Source organism: Nothoprocta perdicaria, unplaced genomic scaffold (assembly GCF_003342845.1).
Source record: "Nothoprocta perdicaria isolate Ctin4 unplaced genomic scaffold, notPer1 scaffold_513, whole genome shotgun sequence".
NCBI lineage: Eukaryota > Metazoa > Chordata > Aves > Tinamiformes > Tinamidae > Nothoprocta > Nothoprocta perdicaria.
The window spans coordinates 114,048-130,642 of NW_020455770.1; the positions used below are offsets into that span (position 1 = coordinate 114,048).

The 16,595-nt window shown below is 59.5% G+C and overlaps 3 protein-coding genes across 3 annotated transcripts in view; all 3 read left to right on the forward strand.

The window, feature by feature from the left end:
• The first annotated feature begins 61 nt into the window (after window positions 1-61).
• SLC27A1 (solute carrier family 27 member 1) lies at window positions 62-8,342 on the forward strand. The gene is made up of 12 exons (XM_026048157.1): window positions 62-228; window positions 1,039-1,433; window positions 2,359-2,520; window positions 2,986-3,055; window positions 3,159-3,250; window positions 3,446-3,555; window positions 4,377-4,586; window positions 4,890-5,016; window positions 5,341-5,478; window positions 5,895-6,059; window positions 6,968-7,114; window positions 7,904-8,342. The coding sequence occupies exons 1-12, from the start codon at window positions 62-64 to the stop codon at window positions 8,059-8,061; spliced, it is 1,941 nt and encodes a 646-aa protein (XP_025903942.1). The 3' UTR covers window positions 8,062-8,342.
• A 731-nt stretch (window positions 8,343-9,073) lies between these two features.
• PGLS (6-phosphogluconolactonase) lies at window positions 9,074-12,119 on the forward strand. Its single transcript, XM_026048148.1, has 5 exons — window positions 9,074-9,352; window positions 9,989-10,096; window positions 10,822-10,923; window positions 11,270-11,410; window positions 11,677-12,119. Exons 1-5 carry the CDS (start codon window positions 9,074-9,076, stop codon window positions 11,812-11,814), a joined length of 768 nt encoding a protein of 255 aa, XP_025903933.1. The 3' UTR covers window positions 11,815-12,119.
• Window positions 12,005-16,595, forward strand: part of COLGALT1 (collagen beta(1-O)galactosyltransferase 1) — an 11,857-nt gene continuing 7,266 nt past the window's right edge. The window contains exons 1-4 of the mRNA XM_026048149.1: window positions 12,005-12,061; window positions 14,239-14,414; window positions 15,689-15,799; window positions 16,021-16,138. Coding sequence (XP_025903934.1) covers window positions 12,005-12,061; window positions 14,239-14,414; window positions 15,689-15,799; window positions 16,021-16,138 — 462 coding nt within the window. The remainder of the gene's footprint in view (window positions 12,062-14,238; window positions 14,415-15,688; window positions 15,800-16,020; window positions 16,139-16,595) is intronic.

Genomic DNA, 16,595 nt, shown 5'->3' on the forward strand with positions numbered 1-16,595 from the left:
GCAGAAGCTGCGGGAGCGGCGGCCGGGCCGGGCGCGGAGCGGAGCGCGCCGAGCCCGCAGCATGCGCGCCCTGGGCGCCTGCACCGCCTCGCTCGGCTCCCTGGGGCTCATGCGCTTCTTCGGCCTGCCCTGGGCCTGGAGCCTCGCGGCCGCGCTCGGCATCGGCCTCGGCGGCGGCGGCTGGCGGCTCCTGCGCGTCGTCTTCAAGACCGCCCTGCGGGACCTGTTGTGAGTAGCGCCCCTTCCCGCGGCGCCCCCCGGCCCGTGCCCCTCTCCCGGGGGCCCCGTGGGCCTCGCGCCGCGGCCGGCGCTTCCCGCAGCCCTTTCCAGGAGGCTCCTTTTTCTTGCGGGCGCTTTGGGCGCTGCCAGGGACCTTTCAAGAGCCGCTTCCTCCTGCCCGCCTGGCAGCAATGGGAGCGGGGCGGCCGGGCGCGCACAAGGCGCCTCTGTTCTGTGTTGGCAGCGCTGCCAGCGGCCCCTGCCCGCCCGCCCGCGCTCCCCTTGCCGGGCTCCTGCCCTTGGCGCGCGAGGCTCCCGCGCTGCCATTGAACCGCCTTCCCGGGGGCCCTTCCAAGATCCTGTCCGCAGCGATTCCCTGTTTGGAGCTGGAGGAACTGTCTCCAGCTTCCTGTGCCTGGGAATACCCATTACAGGCACCCAAACCTTTATCCGTGCATCCACTTATGCCATCCACTTGTGCATTCGCTTGTGCATTCGCTTGTGCATCCACTTGTGCCATTGGCTTGTGCATCCGCTTGTGCATTTGCTTGTGCCATCCACTAGTGCATCCACTAGTACATCCACTTGTGCATCCACTAATGCATCCACTTTCGCATTCATATATAATTGCAAATAAATGCACCTTGCATAAATGCAAATCTACAGTTGCAGTATGACAGGCGTAGTTTCTAGAAGGTGGCCCAGAGCAGTGACCGGCTCGCTGGCCCTCCAAGGGGAACAGGGTGCGTTGGGTTTGGGCGCGAGCAGCCCCAGAGCCTCACGCTTGTGCCTGGACTTCTGCTTCTCCCCCTGCTGCAGCGGCCTCTCGGTGCTGCTCCGAGTCAAGTACAAGCTGCGGAGGCATCAGAGAGCCCAAAGCACCGTTCCCAAGATGTTCCAGGACGTCGTCCGCAGGCACCCGGACAAGGCGGCGCTCATTTACGAGGCCACGGGGGAGAAATGGACGTTCCGGGCGCTGGACGAGTACTCCAACGCCGTGGCCAACTACTTCTGCGAGCAAGGCTTTCGCCGCGGCGACGTCGTGGCCGTCTTCATGGAGAGCCGGCCCGAGTTCGTGGGGCTCTGGCTGGGCATGGCCAAGGTCGGCATCGAGGCTGCGCTCATTAACTTCAACCTGCGCCTGGATTCCCTGGTTTACTGCGTGGCCACCTCGGGCGCCAAGGCTGTGATCTTCGGAGGAGAGCTGGCCCCAGGTGGGTCCTTCTGTGCCCCGCGGGCTCCCGTGGGCAAGCGGTGATCCTGGGGATCCCAGCTCCCGCTCCGTGCGGAGATGTGTGCCGAAAACGGAAAGATACGGCCACGTCTGCCCCTGTTAGCTGAGAACTGTGTGAACGTGGTAAATCTGCTGAGGACTTGAAATGCAGAAGTGTGCAGTTGATATTTTGGGCTGAAGGACTGACATCTTGGACTAAAGGACTGATATTTTGGACTAAAGGACTGATATTTTGGACTAAAGGACTGATATTTTGGGCTGAAGGGCTGGTATTTTGGACTAAAGGCCTGATATTTTGGGCTGAAGCACTGACATCTCGGACTAAAGGGCTGATATTTTGGACTGAAGGAGGAGCAGCGCTGTGAGCAGAGCTGCGAGGAGCTTGGTTTCATTTGCTGGCGTCTTTCTGCTGCCAGCACAAGCTGAACTCATTAGTTTGCTCTACTTTTCTTGCTCCATCTGGAGCTTTGTGCTATAGCGTAGAAACGGTGCAATGGGGCACTGCAATGGGGCACTGCACAGTGCAATGGGGCACTGCACCTGCTTGTGGCTCTCTCTTCTTGGTTGATGATCTTTGCTTAACGTCACCCTTGAGCTGCTGTATAACAGGTTTAGCAATTGGGCACTGCTTTTGAGTCCTTCTCTGCTTTTCTAATCAACTTGTCTTCCGGTGATTATTCTTAGATCTGATCATGTAATATTTCAAATCATCTGCTARATCATTGGGAGACCGGGGCATGGTGGGTCACGTGCCAAAGTAATTTTGCTTAGTTTTGTGACAAGATCTTTGCTGCGCCAGGACAGGGACTGCAGTGCTGTTATGTGAACAGATACGACATAAATACTGTAAAATAATCTTTATTTGCTATTGATTAGAGCAGCAAAATTCTCCCTTTGTGTTGCAGCGATAGCTGAAGTGAACGGGATGCTGGGGAAGAACATGGTGAAGTTCTGCTCCGGTGACTACAACGCAGACGTTGTCCCTGCGGACACCAGGCATCTCGATCCCCTTCTGAGTGCTGCCTCCAAACTGCCCCCGAGCCAGGTTCCGCTCAAAGGCTTAGACGGTATTTTTTTGTTCAGTGCTTTTTCCCTTTTATAAAGTGACCTGAATGAGAGTTGGAATAGATGACAGTAAAACAACTACCCCAAGAAAACAAAAAAGCAAAGAGAAATTAAATTGACTCAGTCCTGTAGGAGGAAGGATGCTGTCGTGAGGCTTGTGGTGTCCCRTCCTGTGCATTTCCGAGAATCTCGGAAATCCTGCCCTATCTCAGGCACCGTTTAGGACCCGTCCTGCACTGGGATCCCCGTTAGTGCCCTGCAGCGTTAACCCAGATCCAGGAGGGCACACGGCAAGAAGAGAGAAAGTTCCTGTCCTCAGGCCTTGGCCAACCGGTCGTACAGGTTTCTGTGGGATACACAGACTCCTTGTGGCACCGTTTCAAAGCCCCAAATTCCGGCCCCGTGGGGGTTTTTCTCACCTAGAAAACAGTCTGCCTGGCACCTGACTCCTCTCTSTGCTCTCCTAGACCGACTCTTCTATATCTACACGTCGGGTACCACGGGAATGCCCAAGGCTGCCATTGTGGTGCACAGCAGGTGAGCTCCCGAYGAGGTGCTCCGCTCTGCGGCCGCTTTTCACGCAGGGAAGCCCCAACTGTCGCCTGGTTTTGCTTCCTCAGCGCGCGCTGTGTTCTTGCAGGTATTACCGGATCGCCGCCTTTGGCTACTACGCCTACAAAATGCAGCCCGATGATGTTCTCTACAACTGCCTGCCCCTCTATCACTCGGCAGGTGAGCTTGCTCCTCCGAGGCCCAGATCCGTCCCCGTACGCGTTAGGATCCGCTTGCTGCCGAGATCCTCCACGTGCCTTAACGAAAGAGTGGACCTGGAATGGCCAAAGCAAAGCTGATCCGTGTTTTCCAGGTAGTGAGGCTCAACGATCCGTGTTTTCCAGGTAGCGAAGCTCGATGATCCTTGTTTTCCAGGGAACATCATGGGAGTTGGCCAGTGCCTCATCCACGGCCTCACTGTGGTGATCAGGAAGAAGTTCTCGGCCAGTCGCTTCTGGGATGACTGCGCGAAGTACAAATGCACGGTGAGGGCGCTGGGGACCCTTCCCTTTCGGCCGCCCTGCTCTGGTGCTGTCGGTTCCTCATCTCCGCAGGCTTTCCCAGCTCTTAGCCGGTCACCCGTCCCTTTCTTTCCTCACCAGTGTGTCAGTCTCTACCTCCCGTGTCCCCGTCATTCCTTCCTCGTTGCTCCTGAGCTGCTTTCATCTGACTCTGAATGCCCTCCCTTTGCTGCCCGGACCTTCATCCTTGCTAAGGGTAGAGGTGCAGGCACCAAAATAAGCTCCAGCTGCCAGTGCCATGTTGGGAGCGCAGCATTAATAGACTTTCTAAAGTTGCTTCGTGAATTTATCACGCTTTTTAGAAGGAAAAAGGAGGTGCACGCACCCTGGCTGGAAAGCTTTCCAGTGCTAACTGCATTAGGAGTGTCTGTTGAGGAATCTTCTTTGCCTTTCCTTGCTTTGCTAATGAAAATCTGCCTGTGTTTTTGTCACCATTGTCTTCCTCCTCCTTCCTGGYGCTTCTCTTGCCTTTCTCCCCACCCTCTCCCTCCCCTGAGTATTTATAGATAGTAATTGGATCTCACCTYGGATTTAATTTTGCCAGCTCAGGCAAGCCACATTCTTGCTTGGTGTTTGCCTGCTTGTTCCCTGTGTCTTGCTGTTGACGTATGAGGGGTTTTCTGTGTATGGGCATTCTGATTCATAGCGAGGAATCCTTTCTCTGCTCCTTAAACTCATCCGACCGGTCTAGTTTCATGAGTGTCAGTGTCCCCTTAGCTGGCTTTTCCAGGGCATTATCAGGAATGCCCGAAGCCTCAGCTGTATTTCTATGTTTGCCACCTCAGGTTATCCAGTATATCGGGGAAATCTGCAGGTACCTCCTGAACCAGCCGGTGCGGGAGTCGGAGACGCAGCACTGCGTGCGCCTGGCCGTGGGCAACGGCTTGAGACCCACCATCTGGGAGGAGTTCACCAGGCGCTTCCGAATCAAGCAGATCGGCGAGTTCTACGGGGCCACCGAGTGCAACTGCAGCATCGCCAACCTGGACGGAAAGGCAGGCAAGGGGGTGGCTGTAGGGGAAGGCTAGGGAAAGCACAGTGGGGAAGAAAGCAAAGCCTTGCTTGCTTTCCTTACTGCTCTGCACGCCGCATCCTGGTCCCCTTGCGAGGAATCGCAGAAGTAGACTGGTGATTAGAGGGGCCGGGCACAAAACCATGGAGTAAATCTAGTATTTGGGGTAAATTTGCTCATTTCCTGATAAATGGAGAGGGAAGAATGACTAGAGAATTCCCAGAAAGTAGTAATACGTTAACGAAGCGATTTCCCTGAACCTTTGCTTCTCTCTGCCTTTTGGAAGGTTGGGGCCTGTGGTTTCAACAGTCGGATTTTGCCCAATGTCTATCCCATTCGTCTGGTGAAGGTCAACGAGGATACAATGGAGCCAGTCCGTGATTCCAGGGGGCTGTGCATCTCCTGTGGCCCAGGTGAGTGTGATTTAAAACATTAAACACCTTATATAAACACGTTATACAAAGCAGAATAGCAGCTTTATTCTTAAAACTAAACGGGAACTAAACGAAAAAAAAGACATCCCTGAAAAAAAGCCATTAATGAGCTGTCGTTTAACTGGTTTGCTGTGTAGTACATAGACTTTTACTTATAAATCTTTCCTTCAGAGATAGTTCCGTTCAGCCACCGACTGTCTTTGACGCACAGCAACCGCGTGCTGGTGTTTGCAGGGTTTAGCCGGTTGTGAAACCAACCATCGGCTGTTGTCATGTGGGGGTGTCTGGCCCTGTTTCCCGCAGGAGAGCCGGGGCTGCTCGTGGGCCAGATAAACCAGCAGGACCCGCTGCGTCGWTTCGACGGCTACGTCAGCGAGAGCGCCACCAGCAAGAAGATCGCCTACAATGTGTTCCAGAAAGGGGACCAGGCCTATCTCTCAGGTACCGGCCGCACTGCAGTCATCAGTTCTTCTACAGACCTTCAGCACAGCACAGAATGTGGTCTTAGGAACTGCTGGATTTTCATTTCGAAGGGTTCTAAATTTTATTTTGCACTAGAGAGGTTTTCCTGTGGAGAGACTGGTGAGAGTTGCCAGCTTTTGAGCTGCTCGGGGTTTAATGACAAACTAGATTGGAAGGTGAATACATGTAGGGAGAGGCCTTTGCTCTTTTCCTTTGCTCTTCTAGTACTCTGGAAGATGGTTTGCTTCCATTTCCTTCCCTCCTGTCCCATAAAACGGAGGGAGAAGTCACGGATCTAGCTCTGTATCCCCTGGGAAGAAGGCACTGCTGAACCCACGGTGCAGCCGAGGGCAGAACCAGCCCCTGACCGCCCTGTGCCCCTCTCTGCTTCCCAGGAGATGTGCTGGTGATGGACGAGCTGGGCTACATGTACTTCAAAGACCGCAGCGGGGACACCTTCCGATGGCGCGGGGAGAACGTCTCCACCACCGAAGTGGAAGGGATCCTGAGCCACGTCCTCAACCAGACCGACGTCGCCGTGTACGGCGTGCAAGTGCCAGGTAAAACACRGAGTTTTGCCCTCAGCGGCTAGGGAGAAGTCAAATATTAGGCAAACGTGCTCGATTTCAGTTGTACTGGGCGCCAGGCAGGTAGAAATCAGTCACCTCCACTAAAAGTGGGTGCCCTAAAGTGAGAAGATGCCGTAGAGACCAACACTGGAGACTGACGTGGCTGCTGTTCTGGGCAGCAGAGATAACCCAACCTGCTCTGCAGATCTGTGTTGCCAGAGCTGGGGTCTTTATTTGCAGGAAGGTAAGTAGTTTAGATAACATTTATTTTTCCTGTTGTGTGTTCTGAGTTTTTCATCGGCTGTATGGTGCAAGTCAGGCCTGATTCATCCTTTTATATGTGATTTGTATCTATTTGTGCCGTAATAAGGGAGAGTTTTTTGATGGACTTAGCAGAAGCTCTTGGAAAAGACCCTTCGATAGGAACAGTTAGGTTTTGGAGTCCTTAAATCTTCCAATAAAACAGAAAGAGGGATTGGGAAGAACGGGACAAGGACGAGAATGGGAGTTCTGGTCGCTTGTTCTGGATAGTGCTACTCCAGTGCTGAAGATCTGGCTCTGCTCCTGCAAGTTCTCATTTGCAAAACGTGCATTTTTATTGTATTTGTGAGAGAAACCTGCTAAAACCAAGATCTGCAATAGCTTTCAAGGGCTAGGATATTTTGTGGGTTTACCTCAGACTGTGGTGGAATGCGCTGGGAATGTATTTAATTACAGGCTGGAAGGGGCTGGAAATGTATTTAATTACAATCTGCAGCTCTCTTGAGCCTGTTGCACTTTGCTTCAGTTTGAAGAAGAAAGGGTGAAAAAGCCGGGCTTGAACCTGTTCAGTGTTTCCTGCTAAACCTTGCTCCTCCTTGGCTTGCCATGCCCACCCAAGCGGTGCCGTTGTATTTCAGGAGTGGAAGGAAAAGCTGGAATGGCCGCGATCGCAGACCCTAAAGCTAAAGTGAATCCCAACGTCTTGTACCAGGAACTGCAGAAGGTTTTGCCTCCCTATGCCCGGCCCATCTTCCTCCGTTTCCTGCCCCAGGTTGACACCACAGGTACTGGTGTTTCGCGGGGAAACGGTTCCCTTTAACAGCTCTGGGAATGTTGAGGTCGGAAAGGAATCGGGAAGCGTCAGCTTTGCAAGAGGAGGAGAAACCTGGATGAGATCCGTGGGTTTGGCCTGGAGCTGGGCGCTCTCCTGTGCGGCTCTGTGAGGGATTTCAGCACCCAGACCCCGAAAYGCAGAGCAAAACTTCTAGTTTACCAGGGACATGGCCAGCATGAATAAAAATAATGACTGTAGCGGAGTCTAGAGCAAGAAATTAGCTATTTCCAAGTCATTAACAGAGAAGACCTCTATAGGGAGGGAAAAATCCCAAAGCAGCCCTTGTCTTTGGGAATAATTCCTGCCAGGTCTGTGCCAGTGCAGCAGGTTATTTGTGAGGGTCAAGGGGGTCTCCTGCCCAACAGGGGAGTGTGTTGAAATACACAGTGGGTGTCTGTGAAGGGAACGGAAGAGGACTCTAAACACTCATTTTCTCAGCTGTAGTTTTTACCGCATTTTCTGTAGTTTTTACCGCATTTTCTGTAGTTTTTACCGCATTTTCTGTAGTTTTTACCGCATTTTCTGTAGTTTTTACCGCTTACAAGATCAACAGAACTGAATAACAACCTGTCTAGTTCGAAAATTGTTAGTAAATTGTTAAAATTGTCAGTAAATTGTTAATTCTCGGACAAAAGCACAGACTAAACATGAAATGCCAGCTAGGATGTCTTTCTCGCTGTTTAAACAGATCTTTTTGATGCTAACGGTTGTTTTTTTTTTTTTTTTTTTTGCCTTAAAGGCACATTTAAGATCCAGAAAACCCGCTTGCAGAGGGAAGGCTTCGACCCCCATCAGACCTCCGATCGGCTGCACTTTCTGGATCTCAAGCTGGGGAAATACGTCCCGCTGGACGAGTACCTTTACGAGAGGATTTGCGCCGGAAAAGTTGCCTTATGACGYGGCCCGGAGCCGGCCTTTTTACGGAGAACTGTGGTTAGGGGAAGGGCTGATGCCGGTGGGAAGCGGCGGATTCCCGCCTCATCCCAAGGGTGGGATCCTTGGGGGGGATCCCTGTCCGGGAGCAGCCCCGGGGGGATCCTCCCCACCTAGAGCACATTAACCCGTGACCTGCTCCTCCGGGAGCACTGACACCATTAACCTTAACCACCTAGAGAGGGTATTTTTGTAACCACTACACCCCCGGGCGTTGGGGCAGCCGGGGAGCAGTTCCTGTATTTATTTACGTCCCCACGCAGGGTTCCGAGTGGGAATCGCCAAGCTAAAACACCCSCGGTAGGTCCAGGCCGCCCCTCATTGTCTTAGGCTGGGCTTAGCTCCCGCTTAACAGCACCGCAAGCCGCACGCTGAGGCGTGGGGGATTACGGGCGTTAATTAGTGCAATGTGGAGGCGTTAATTAGTGCGTTAATGAGCGAGTCCGGGCCCGTGGACGGCAGGAGCCGCGTGCGGCTGGGACGGAGCCTCCGTCTCCTCCGTTCTGCCGTTTTTCCCGAGCGTTTGGCAGGGGGCCGGGTTGACTGACACCGCGTAACCGCCGCCCGCGTAAAACGGTCCCTGTCCCACGGAAAACGCCTGTTTCTGTGTGTATTTCGCCGTTGCGCCCGCGCCTTTCACGCGGCGTGTCCCTGCGGGGCCGCCGTAGCGCGCCCGCGCTTCCCCCACCCGGGYGCTGCGTTGCTGGGCAACGCGGCAGCCACGCCCCTTCCGGCCTCACCGGGGCGCGGAGCTGAGGCGGCTTCCGGCCGCCGCGGAGCTCGACCGGGCGCCGCTCCGGTGCGGGCGTCGCCTCCTGGTTCCGGGTTCCCGGGCGTCGGTTCCGGGTCCCGGCCCGGCGGCCGCTCCCGACCCAGGCTCCGCTCCCGGTGTCCCGGCCGCTCCCGGTGTCCCGGCCGCTCCCGGTGTCCCGGCCGCTCCCGGTGTCCCGGCCGCTCCCGGTGTCCCGGCGGCGCCATGCCGCGCTCCCCGCGCCGCCACGTCTCGGTGTTCCCCTCGCCGCAGGAGCTGGGCTCGGCCCTGGCGCAGCTCGTGGCGCAGCGCGCGGCCGCCGCCACCGCCGCCGCTACCGGCCGCTTCTCGCTGGGGCTCTCGGGCGGCAGCCTCGTGCGGATCCTGTCCCGGGAGCTGCCGGCCGCCGCCGCCGCCGCCGCGCCCGCCCGCTGGCTCGTGGCCTTCTGCGACGAGCGCCTCGTGCCCGCCGCGCACCCCGAGAGCACGAGCGGCGCCTACCGGGTGAGCGGCGCCGCGGGCCCCGGTTCCGGTCCCGGCCCCTGTCCCGGCTCCGTCCCCGGCCCCATCCCCGGTCCCGACCCTGGTTCTGGTCTGGGCTCCATCCTCGGCCCCGGTTCTATCCCCAGCCCCGCTCCCGGCTCCATCCCCGGCTCCATCCCCAGCCCTGGTCCCGGCTCCGGTCCCGGTTCTGGTCCCGACCCCATCCCTGCCCCGATCCCGATCCCGGCCCCGGTCCTGGCCCCATCCCCGGCCCTGGTCCCAGCCCCTGTCCCGGCTCCATCCCCGGCCCCTGTCCGGGCTCCGGTCCCGGTCCTGGCCCCATCCCCGGCCCTGGTCCCAGCCCCTGTCCCGGCTCCGTCCCCGGTCTCAGTTCCAGTTCCATTCCCGGCCCCAGTCCCGGTCCCGGTTCTGGTCCCAGCTCCATCCTCAGCCCCGGTTCTATCCCCGGCCCCGCTCCCGGCTCCATCCCCGGCCCTGGTCCCGGTCCTGGTCCCGGCTCCATCCCCGGTCCCGCTTCCGACCCTGGTCCCGGTTCTGGTCCTGGTCCCGGCCCCTGTCCCAGCTCCATCCCCGGTCTCGGTCCCGGCTCCATCCCCGGTCCCGGTCCGCGCGGCCGCTCACGGCGCCTCCCCGCAGGCGGAGCTGCTGCCGCGGCTGCCGCTGCCCGAGAGCGGCCTGCTCTGCGCTGACACCGGCCTCCCCGCGCCCGCCGCCGCCGCCGCCTACGCCGCCAAGCTCCGACAGGTACCGGGGGCGGCTCCGGGGGGTTCTGAGCGGTACCGGGGGGAGGGTGCTGTCCCGGGGGTCCCTGCTGCTCCCGGTGCCGCCTGTCGCCCGGCCCGCCAGGTGCTCCCAGGGGCACCCCGTGTCCCGGCCGCGATTCCCAGTGATTCCCGGCCACAGAGCAGCGTCCTGCGCTCCCCTCTTCCCACCCCTTCCCTCTCGTTCCATCCTTCCCTTCCCACCCCTTCGCTTCCCTCTTATTCTATCCTTCCTTTTCCACCCCTTCCCGCTCATTCCCTTCCATCTTGTTCCATCCTTCTTTTTCCACCCCTTCCCACTCATTCCCTTCCATCTTGTTCCATCCTTCTTTTTCCACCCCTTCCCGCTCATTCCCTTCCATCTTATTCCATCCTTCCCCTCCCACCCCTTCCCTTCCCGCTCGTTCCATCCTTCTCTTCCCACCCCTTCGCTTCCCTCTTATTCTATCCTTCCTTTTCCACCCCTTCCCTTCCCGCTCATTCCCTTCCATCTTATTCCATCCTTCCCTTCCCACCCCTCCGCTTCCCGCTAATTCCATCCATCCATCCATCCTCCGCTTCCCGCTCGTTCCATCCATCCTCCGCTTCCCGCCCATTCCCTTCCCGCTCGTTCTTTTCTCGCTCCCTTCCCTGGCAACGCTCCATGTGCCAGCGCCACAAGAGCTTCTAACCCGCCAGTATTTACTCGGTTTCCTTCCCTTTTCCCAGGCTTTTCCGGACGAGCCCGTCCCCGTGTTCGACCTGCTCATCCTGGGCGTGGGGCCGGACGGTCACACCTGCTCCCTCTTCCCCGACCACCCGCTCTTGCAGGTGAGCCCGGAGCCGAGGGGTTTTCGCATGAATCTGGCTGCGCTCCTGATTCCAAGTGATCATGTGAACATTCCCACTGCTTTTTTGAGGAGCAGCTCCCAAATTGCCTTCAAAAACCCGCCAGTCTGACCTTGAGCTCCAAAGGGATCTCATTTTAGCCAGAGATGGCAAAAAAAAAATTAGGAATCTGCTGCTAGATCGTCCTCAAAACCAGTCTTTGCCTTATTTACTGCTTAGGAAATGTATTTGCTTATTTGCTGCTTGGAAAGCGCCGTCTCGGCCTCGAGAGCTGCTCTTGCTTTGATTTTTCTTTTCCACCTTCCTTTTTTTTCCCTTGACCTGGCAGGAGAAAGAGAAAATTGTGGCTGCTATTACCGATTCTCCGAAGCCACCACCGGAACGGATCACCTTAACCCTGCCGGTGCTCAACGCGGCGCGGGCTGTGGTGTTCGTCGCGACGGGCGAGGGCAAAGCCGCCGTTTTAAAGGTAGGGAGCGCTGGGAACGAAGCGAACTCTTATTTTAACGAACATCCAGATAGTGGGTAAATATTTCCGAGGAAAACTCGTTGGCTGACTTGTCTGGAGAGCCAGGATGGACAGTTAAACGTGACATTTAATTGGTTTTCACGGGGGTAGGGGTAAAAAGCAGCGGCGTTTTAGCCGAATTGAGGCTTTCGTGAGCCGTGGCGCCGGGCTGGAGGTCGGTGCGGCGGGTCGCGGCGGCTGAAGCGCYGCTCGCTTTCTCCACCCAGCGCATTTTGGAGGGCGACGAGGAGAAGGCCCTGCCCGCTGCCCTCGTTCAGCCCCACAGCGGGCAGCTCTACTGGTTCCTGGATGAGCCGGCAGCCAAGGACCTGACCGGCCCCTTTGAGAAACACTCCATCTTATAGCACCCCACATTCGGCCCGATTCCGCGGTAGGAACCGGGCACGGGACCAGTTGGGTGGCATTCCAGAGCCAGGACTCCACGGTTGGTTGTAGCACTTGGGGGTGGCCCAAAAAGCACATTCCCCTTTCCTGCTTTTTAACCTTTCTTTCTTTTCTTTGAGCAAACGGTACTTTGCGGAGCGCTGTGTAACGATGGCGCTGCGGGAACGCTTGGAGGTGCCCACGGTGCCGGTGTCACCCGGGCTCTTTGTGAGCGCTCGCTGTGGTGGCGGGCATTAAACAGCATTAAAGATCCCCGTGACGCTTATCCCGCTCCCGTTTGCTTCTTCACCTGCYCACAATGGTGGGAAAAGCAGCCAAAACTTGAGGAATGAGGTGTGGGATTTGGGATGGCCTCAACTGCCGCTGCCTGTCAGCTCGCCGTCAGGCGGATGGCAACACCCGGAGCATCCCCGGCTGCACGGTGGTCTTTTTTTTTCCCGTTCTSCGATGATTCGTCTTCCCTATAAGCTGGAATTTACCTGCCCTTTGTGTACGGGTGCAATTCAGCAGCAGTGGCTCTTCCTGGGTTTTATTTTTAATACGTGGAGGGTCTGTTTTTTAGTTTCATTTAGAGATCTTTGGTTATACAGTTCACAAATCTAGACTGTGGAGAGATTATCACTTAGGAAATATATATATGTGCATAAACATAAATATATATATGTGCATAAACATAAATATATATATGTGCATAAACATAAATATATATATGTGCATAAACATAAATATATATATGTGCATAAACATAAATATATATATGTGCATAAACATAAATATATATATGTGCATAAACATAAATATATATATGTGCATAAACATAAATATATATATGTGCATAAACATAAATATATATATGTGCATAAACATAAATATATATATGTGCATAAACATATATATGTCTATAAACATAAATATACACATGTGTGTATAATATATATATATATGAAACCAGATTCAATTTGGGGATACCTCCCGCTTGCTGCATAAKTCACTCACCGCTTGTAGCTCTGCGGACTTGATTGCCTAATAGTGGAAAAGAGTGTTTTATTGGTTGCAAATTGACTCATCTTCAAGGGAAAAATGAGCTTGGAGTTTAAACTACTACGGCGACTGACGGTAGGAGTGTTTTATGTGCCCCTCTATAGCTGGAGAGAGGAGCTGTAAGTGTGAGCTCCGCCTAAAGCTTTTAAAACCAAGAGCAAGGCGGCGGTGCCTTCGATTGCACGATCATAAGGGGATCGATCATTTAGGGGCTGATGGTAAGGGAGAGGAGCAAGGAGGAAGGACGAGGCCTTGGCAAAGGGCAGGAGGCTGCGCTCCRTGGGAAACACGATGCCCGGGCTGCTTCCCGCAGCTCGTGCTGGCGCAGGGAGAGGAAAACGCCGCCGCTGCCAGGCCCGTCCCGCGGCCGCAGCTGCTCCTGGCCTCGCTCCGCAGGGATTCCCGTGYTCCTGCAGCCCGGCCTCTTTCCAGATGGCGCCGGCGGCCGCTGCCAGAACCCGAGCGCTGGAGGAGCCGCTCGGGGCCCTTCCGTCTCTCCCTGCGGCCGACGCGAAGGAAAAGCCAAGGATGTTTTCCAGGCGTGATGTCACGGCCGGCTGCGCGTTTGGCGCTTCCTCCTCGGACAGAAGGGCTCTTGTGCCGCGGACGGAGCCGGAGCGGGGGCCGCAGCCTCCCAGCACGTCGMTCCCTGTCCTCTGTTCAAATAGCACTAATAARCCCCCTTMATTCCATTAATTGTGGGGTGGGARGAGGAGAGGGGAGCYAYGACCGGCTCCTYCAAGCACACGGATCCCCGTCCTCTGTTCAATTGCATTAATAACCCCCTTAATTGCATTAAAACACATAGCGGGAGGAGGAGAGGGGAGCCACGACCGGCTCCTCCAAGCACACGGCTCCCCATCCTGTTTTATTGCGTTAATAACCCCCTTAATTGCATTAAAACAGCCGGAGGAGGAGGGGGAGCGGTGCTTTAAGGGCCTTGCTTCCCACGAGAAGGCTCCAACCAGACCCGGCTCCAACTCCCAGCGGGGCTTRGGACCGACCGTGGGTTTAGCGGCAGGGACGGAGCGGGAGGGCGGAAGGGGGGCCCGTTTCCACGGCTCCCGCAGCGCCGCTCGCCCCCCACTTTCCCGCTGGATCCAGCTGAATCCCACTGGATCCCGTTGGATCCCCCTGGATCCCGGCTCCTTCCCGCCCCGGGAGCGGCCTCCGCGGGGCCGGAGCCGCCGGGGCCGAGTCCCGGGGGGAGGCGGGGGGGCAGCCTCGTCCCGCCCCGCGGCGGCGGGAGGCGGGAGCGGCGGCTCCCGACGGGAAGGGGCGGCGCGGGACCGGGAGCGGGGCCGGGGATGGCGGCGCCGGGGCGGCTGCTGCTGCCGCTGGCGCTGCTGGCGGCCGCGGCCCGCGGCTACTTCCCCGAGGAGCGCTGGAGCCCCGAGTCGGCGCTGCGGGCGCCGCGCGTGGCGCTCGCGCTGCTGGCCCGCAACGCGCAGCACTCGCTGCCCGCCGCGCTGGGCGCGCTCGAGCGCCTGCGGCACCCCAAGGAGCGCACGGCGCTCTGGTGGGCGGGCGCTTCGGGGGCGCCGGCGGTTCGGGGTCGGTCCGGGGGCGCTGGGGCGGTTCGGGGTCGGTCCGGGGGCACTGGGGCGGTTCGGGACGGTTCGGGGGCGCTGGGCCGGTTCGGGGCGGTTCGGGGGCACTGGGCGGTTCGGGCCGGTTCGGGGGCGCTGGGCCGGTTCGGTGGGGCGCTTCGGGAGCTCCGGAGCGGTTCGGGGCCGCCGGGCGGTTCGGGGTCGGTCCGGGGCGCTTCGGGGGCGCCGGCGGTTCGGGGTCGGTCCGGGGGCGCTGGGGCGGTTCGGGCCGGTTCGGGGGCGCTGGGCCGGTTCGGGGGCGCTGGGCCGGTTCGGGGGCGCTGGGCCGGTTCGGTGGGGCGCTTCGGGAGCTCCGGAGCGGTTCGGGGCCGCCGGGCGGTTCGGGGTCGGTCCGGGGCGCTTCGGGGGCGCCGGCGGTTCGGGGTCGGTCCGGGGGCACTGGGGCGGTTCGGGACGGTTCGGGGGCGCTGGGCCGGTTCGGGGGCGCTGGGGCGGTTCGGGGGCACTGGGGCGGTTCGGGACGGTTCGGGGGCGCTGGGCCGGTTCGGGACGGTTCGGGGGCGCTGGGCCGGTTCGGGGCGGTTCGGGGGCGCTGGGGCGGTTCGGGCCGGTTCGGGGGCGCTGGGCCGGTTCGGGGGCGCTGGGCCGGTTCGGGGGCGCTGGGCCGGTTCGGTGGGGCGCTTCGGGAGCTCCGGAGCGGTTCGGGGCCGCCGGGCGGTTCGGGGTCGGTCCGGGGCGCTTCGGGGGCGCCGGCGGTTCGGGGTCGGTCCGGGGGCGCTGGGGCGGTTCGGGGTCGGTCCGGGGGCACTGGGGCGGTTCGGGACGGTTCGGGGGCGCTGGGCCGGTTCGGTGGGGCGCCTCGGGAGCTCCGGAGCGGTTCGGGGCCGCCGGGCGGTTCGGGACGGTGCGGGCACTTCGGGGGGCGTTCGGGACGGGTCGGGGGCGCCGGGGACGCCTGGCGGTTCGGGACGGGCGGCGGGCGGGCCGAGCCGGGGCGATCCGGGACGGTGGAGGGGCGCCAGACGGGCCAGGCGGTTCGGGGGCGGCTGGAGCGGGACAGCGGTGGGGGGAACTGGGCCGGGCCGGCTGGGGAACGGCGGCGGCTGGAGGGGAACGGGGGGCGCCGGGCCGGTTCGGGGCCGGGCCGGGAGCGGCTGGAGCGGCCCCGCGGTGCGGGGGCGGCGGCTGGCGGGGTCCGGGGCGCCGGGGCCGGCTCGGTGCGAGCGGGCTCGGTTCGGCGCAGGGTGGCCACGGACCACAACGCGGACAACACGACGGCCGTGCTGCGCGAGTGGCTGACGCGCGTGCAGGGCCTCTACCACCGCGTGGAGTGGCGGCCGCAGCTCGAGCCCCGGTGAGCGGCAGCGGGGCGAGCGGGGCCGCCGGGTCCCGGGGCCGCCGGATCCCGGCATCCGCGTCCCGGGGCCTCCGTGTCCCGGCCGGGTCCCGGGGCCACCGTGTCCCGGGAACTGCGTTCTGGCCGCGTGCCGGGTCCCGGGGCCGCCGCGTCCCGGCCGTGTCCCGTGTCCCGGTGCCGCCGGGTCCCGGGGCCGGGGCTGACGCGGCGCCCCGCAGGGCCTACCCGGGCGAGGAGGGCCCCAAGCACTGGCCGAGCGCGCGCTACGAGCACCTCATGCGGCTGCGGCAGGCAGCGCTCGAGGCCGCGCGTGACATGTGGGCCGACTACCTGCTGGTGAGACCGGGAGCGGCGGGAGCACCGGGCGGGAGCACCGGGCGGGAGCGGCGGGCGGGACGGGACGGGGCGGGAAGGACCCCCGGGAGCGGCGGGGAAGGCGGTTGTGCGGGCGCAGTGGGAAGGAGACCCGGGAAAAGGGTGGGAAAAGGAACGGGAAAGCGCCCGCTCCTGAGGAACGGGTGGGAAAAGGGGCGGGAAAATCCCCGCCTCTGAGGTACGGGGCGGGGGGAAAAAGGGGTGGAAAAATACCTGCCCTCGAGGAAAGGGTGGGAAAACGGGTGGAAAACGCCCGCTCCTGAGGGATGGGTGGAGAAATGAGGGGAAAAGCGCCCGCTGCTGAGGGAATGAGACGGGGGTGGGGGGCAAAAACATACCCGCTTTTGAGGTGAGGGTGGAAAAACGAGTGGAAAAATGCCCGCTTTTGAGGTGAGGGTGGAAAAACGAGTGGAAAAAT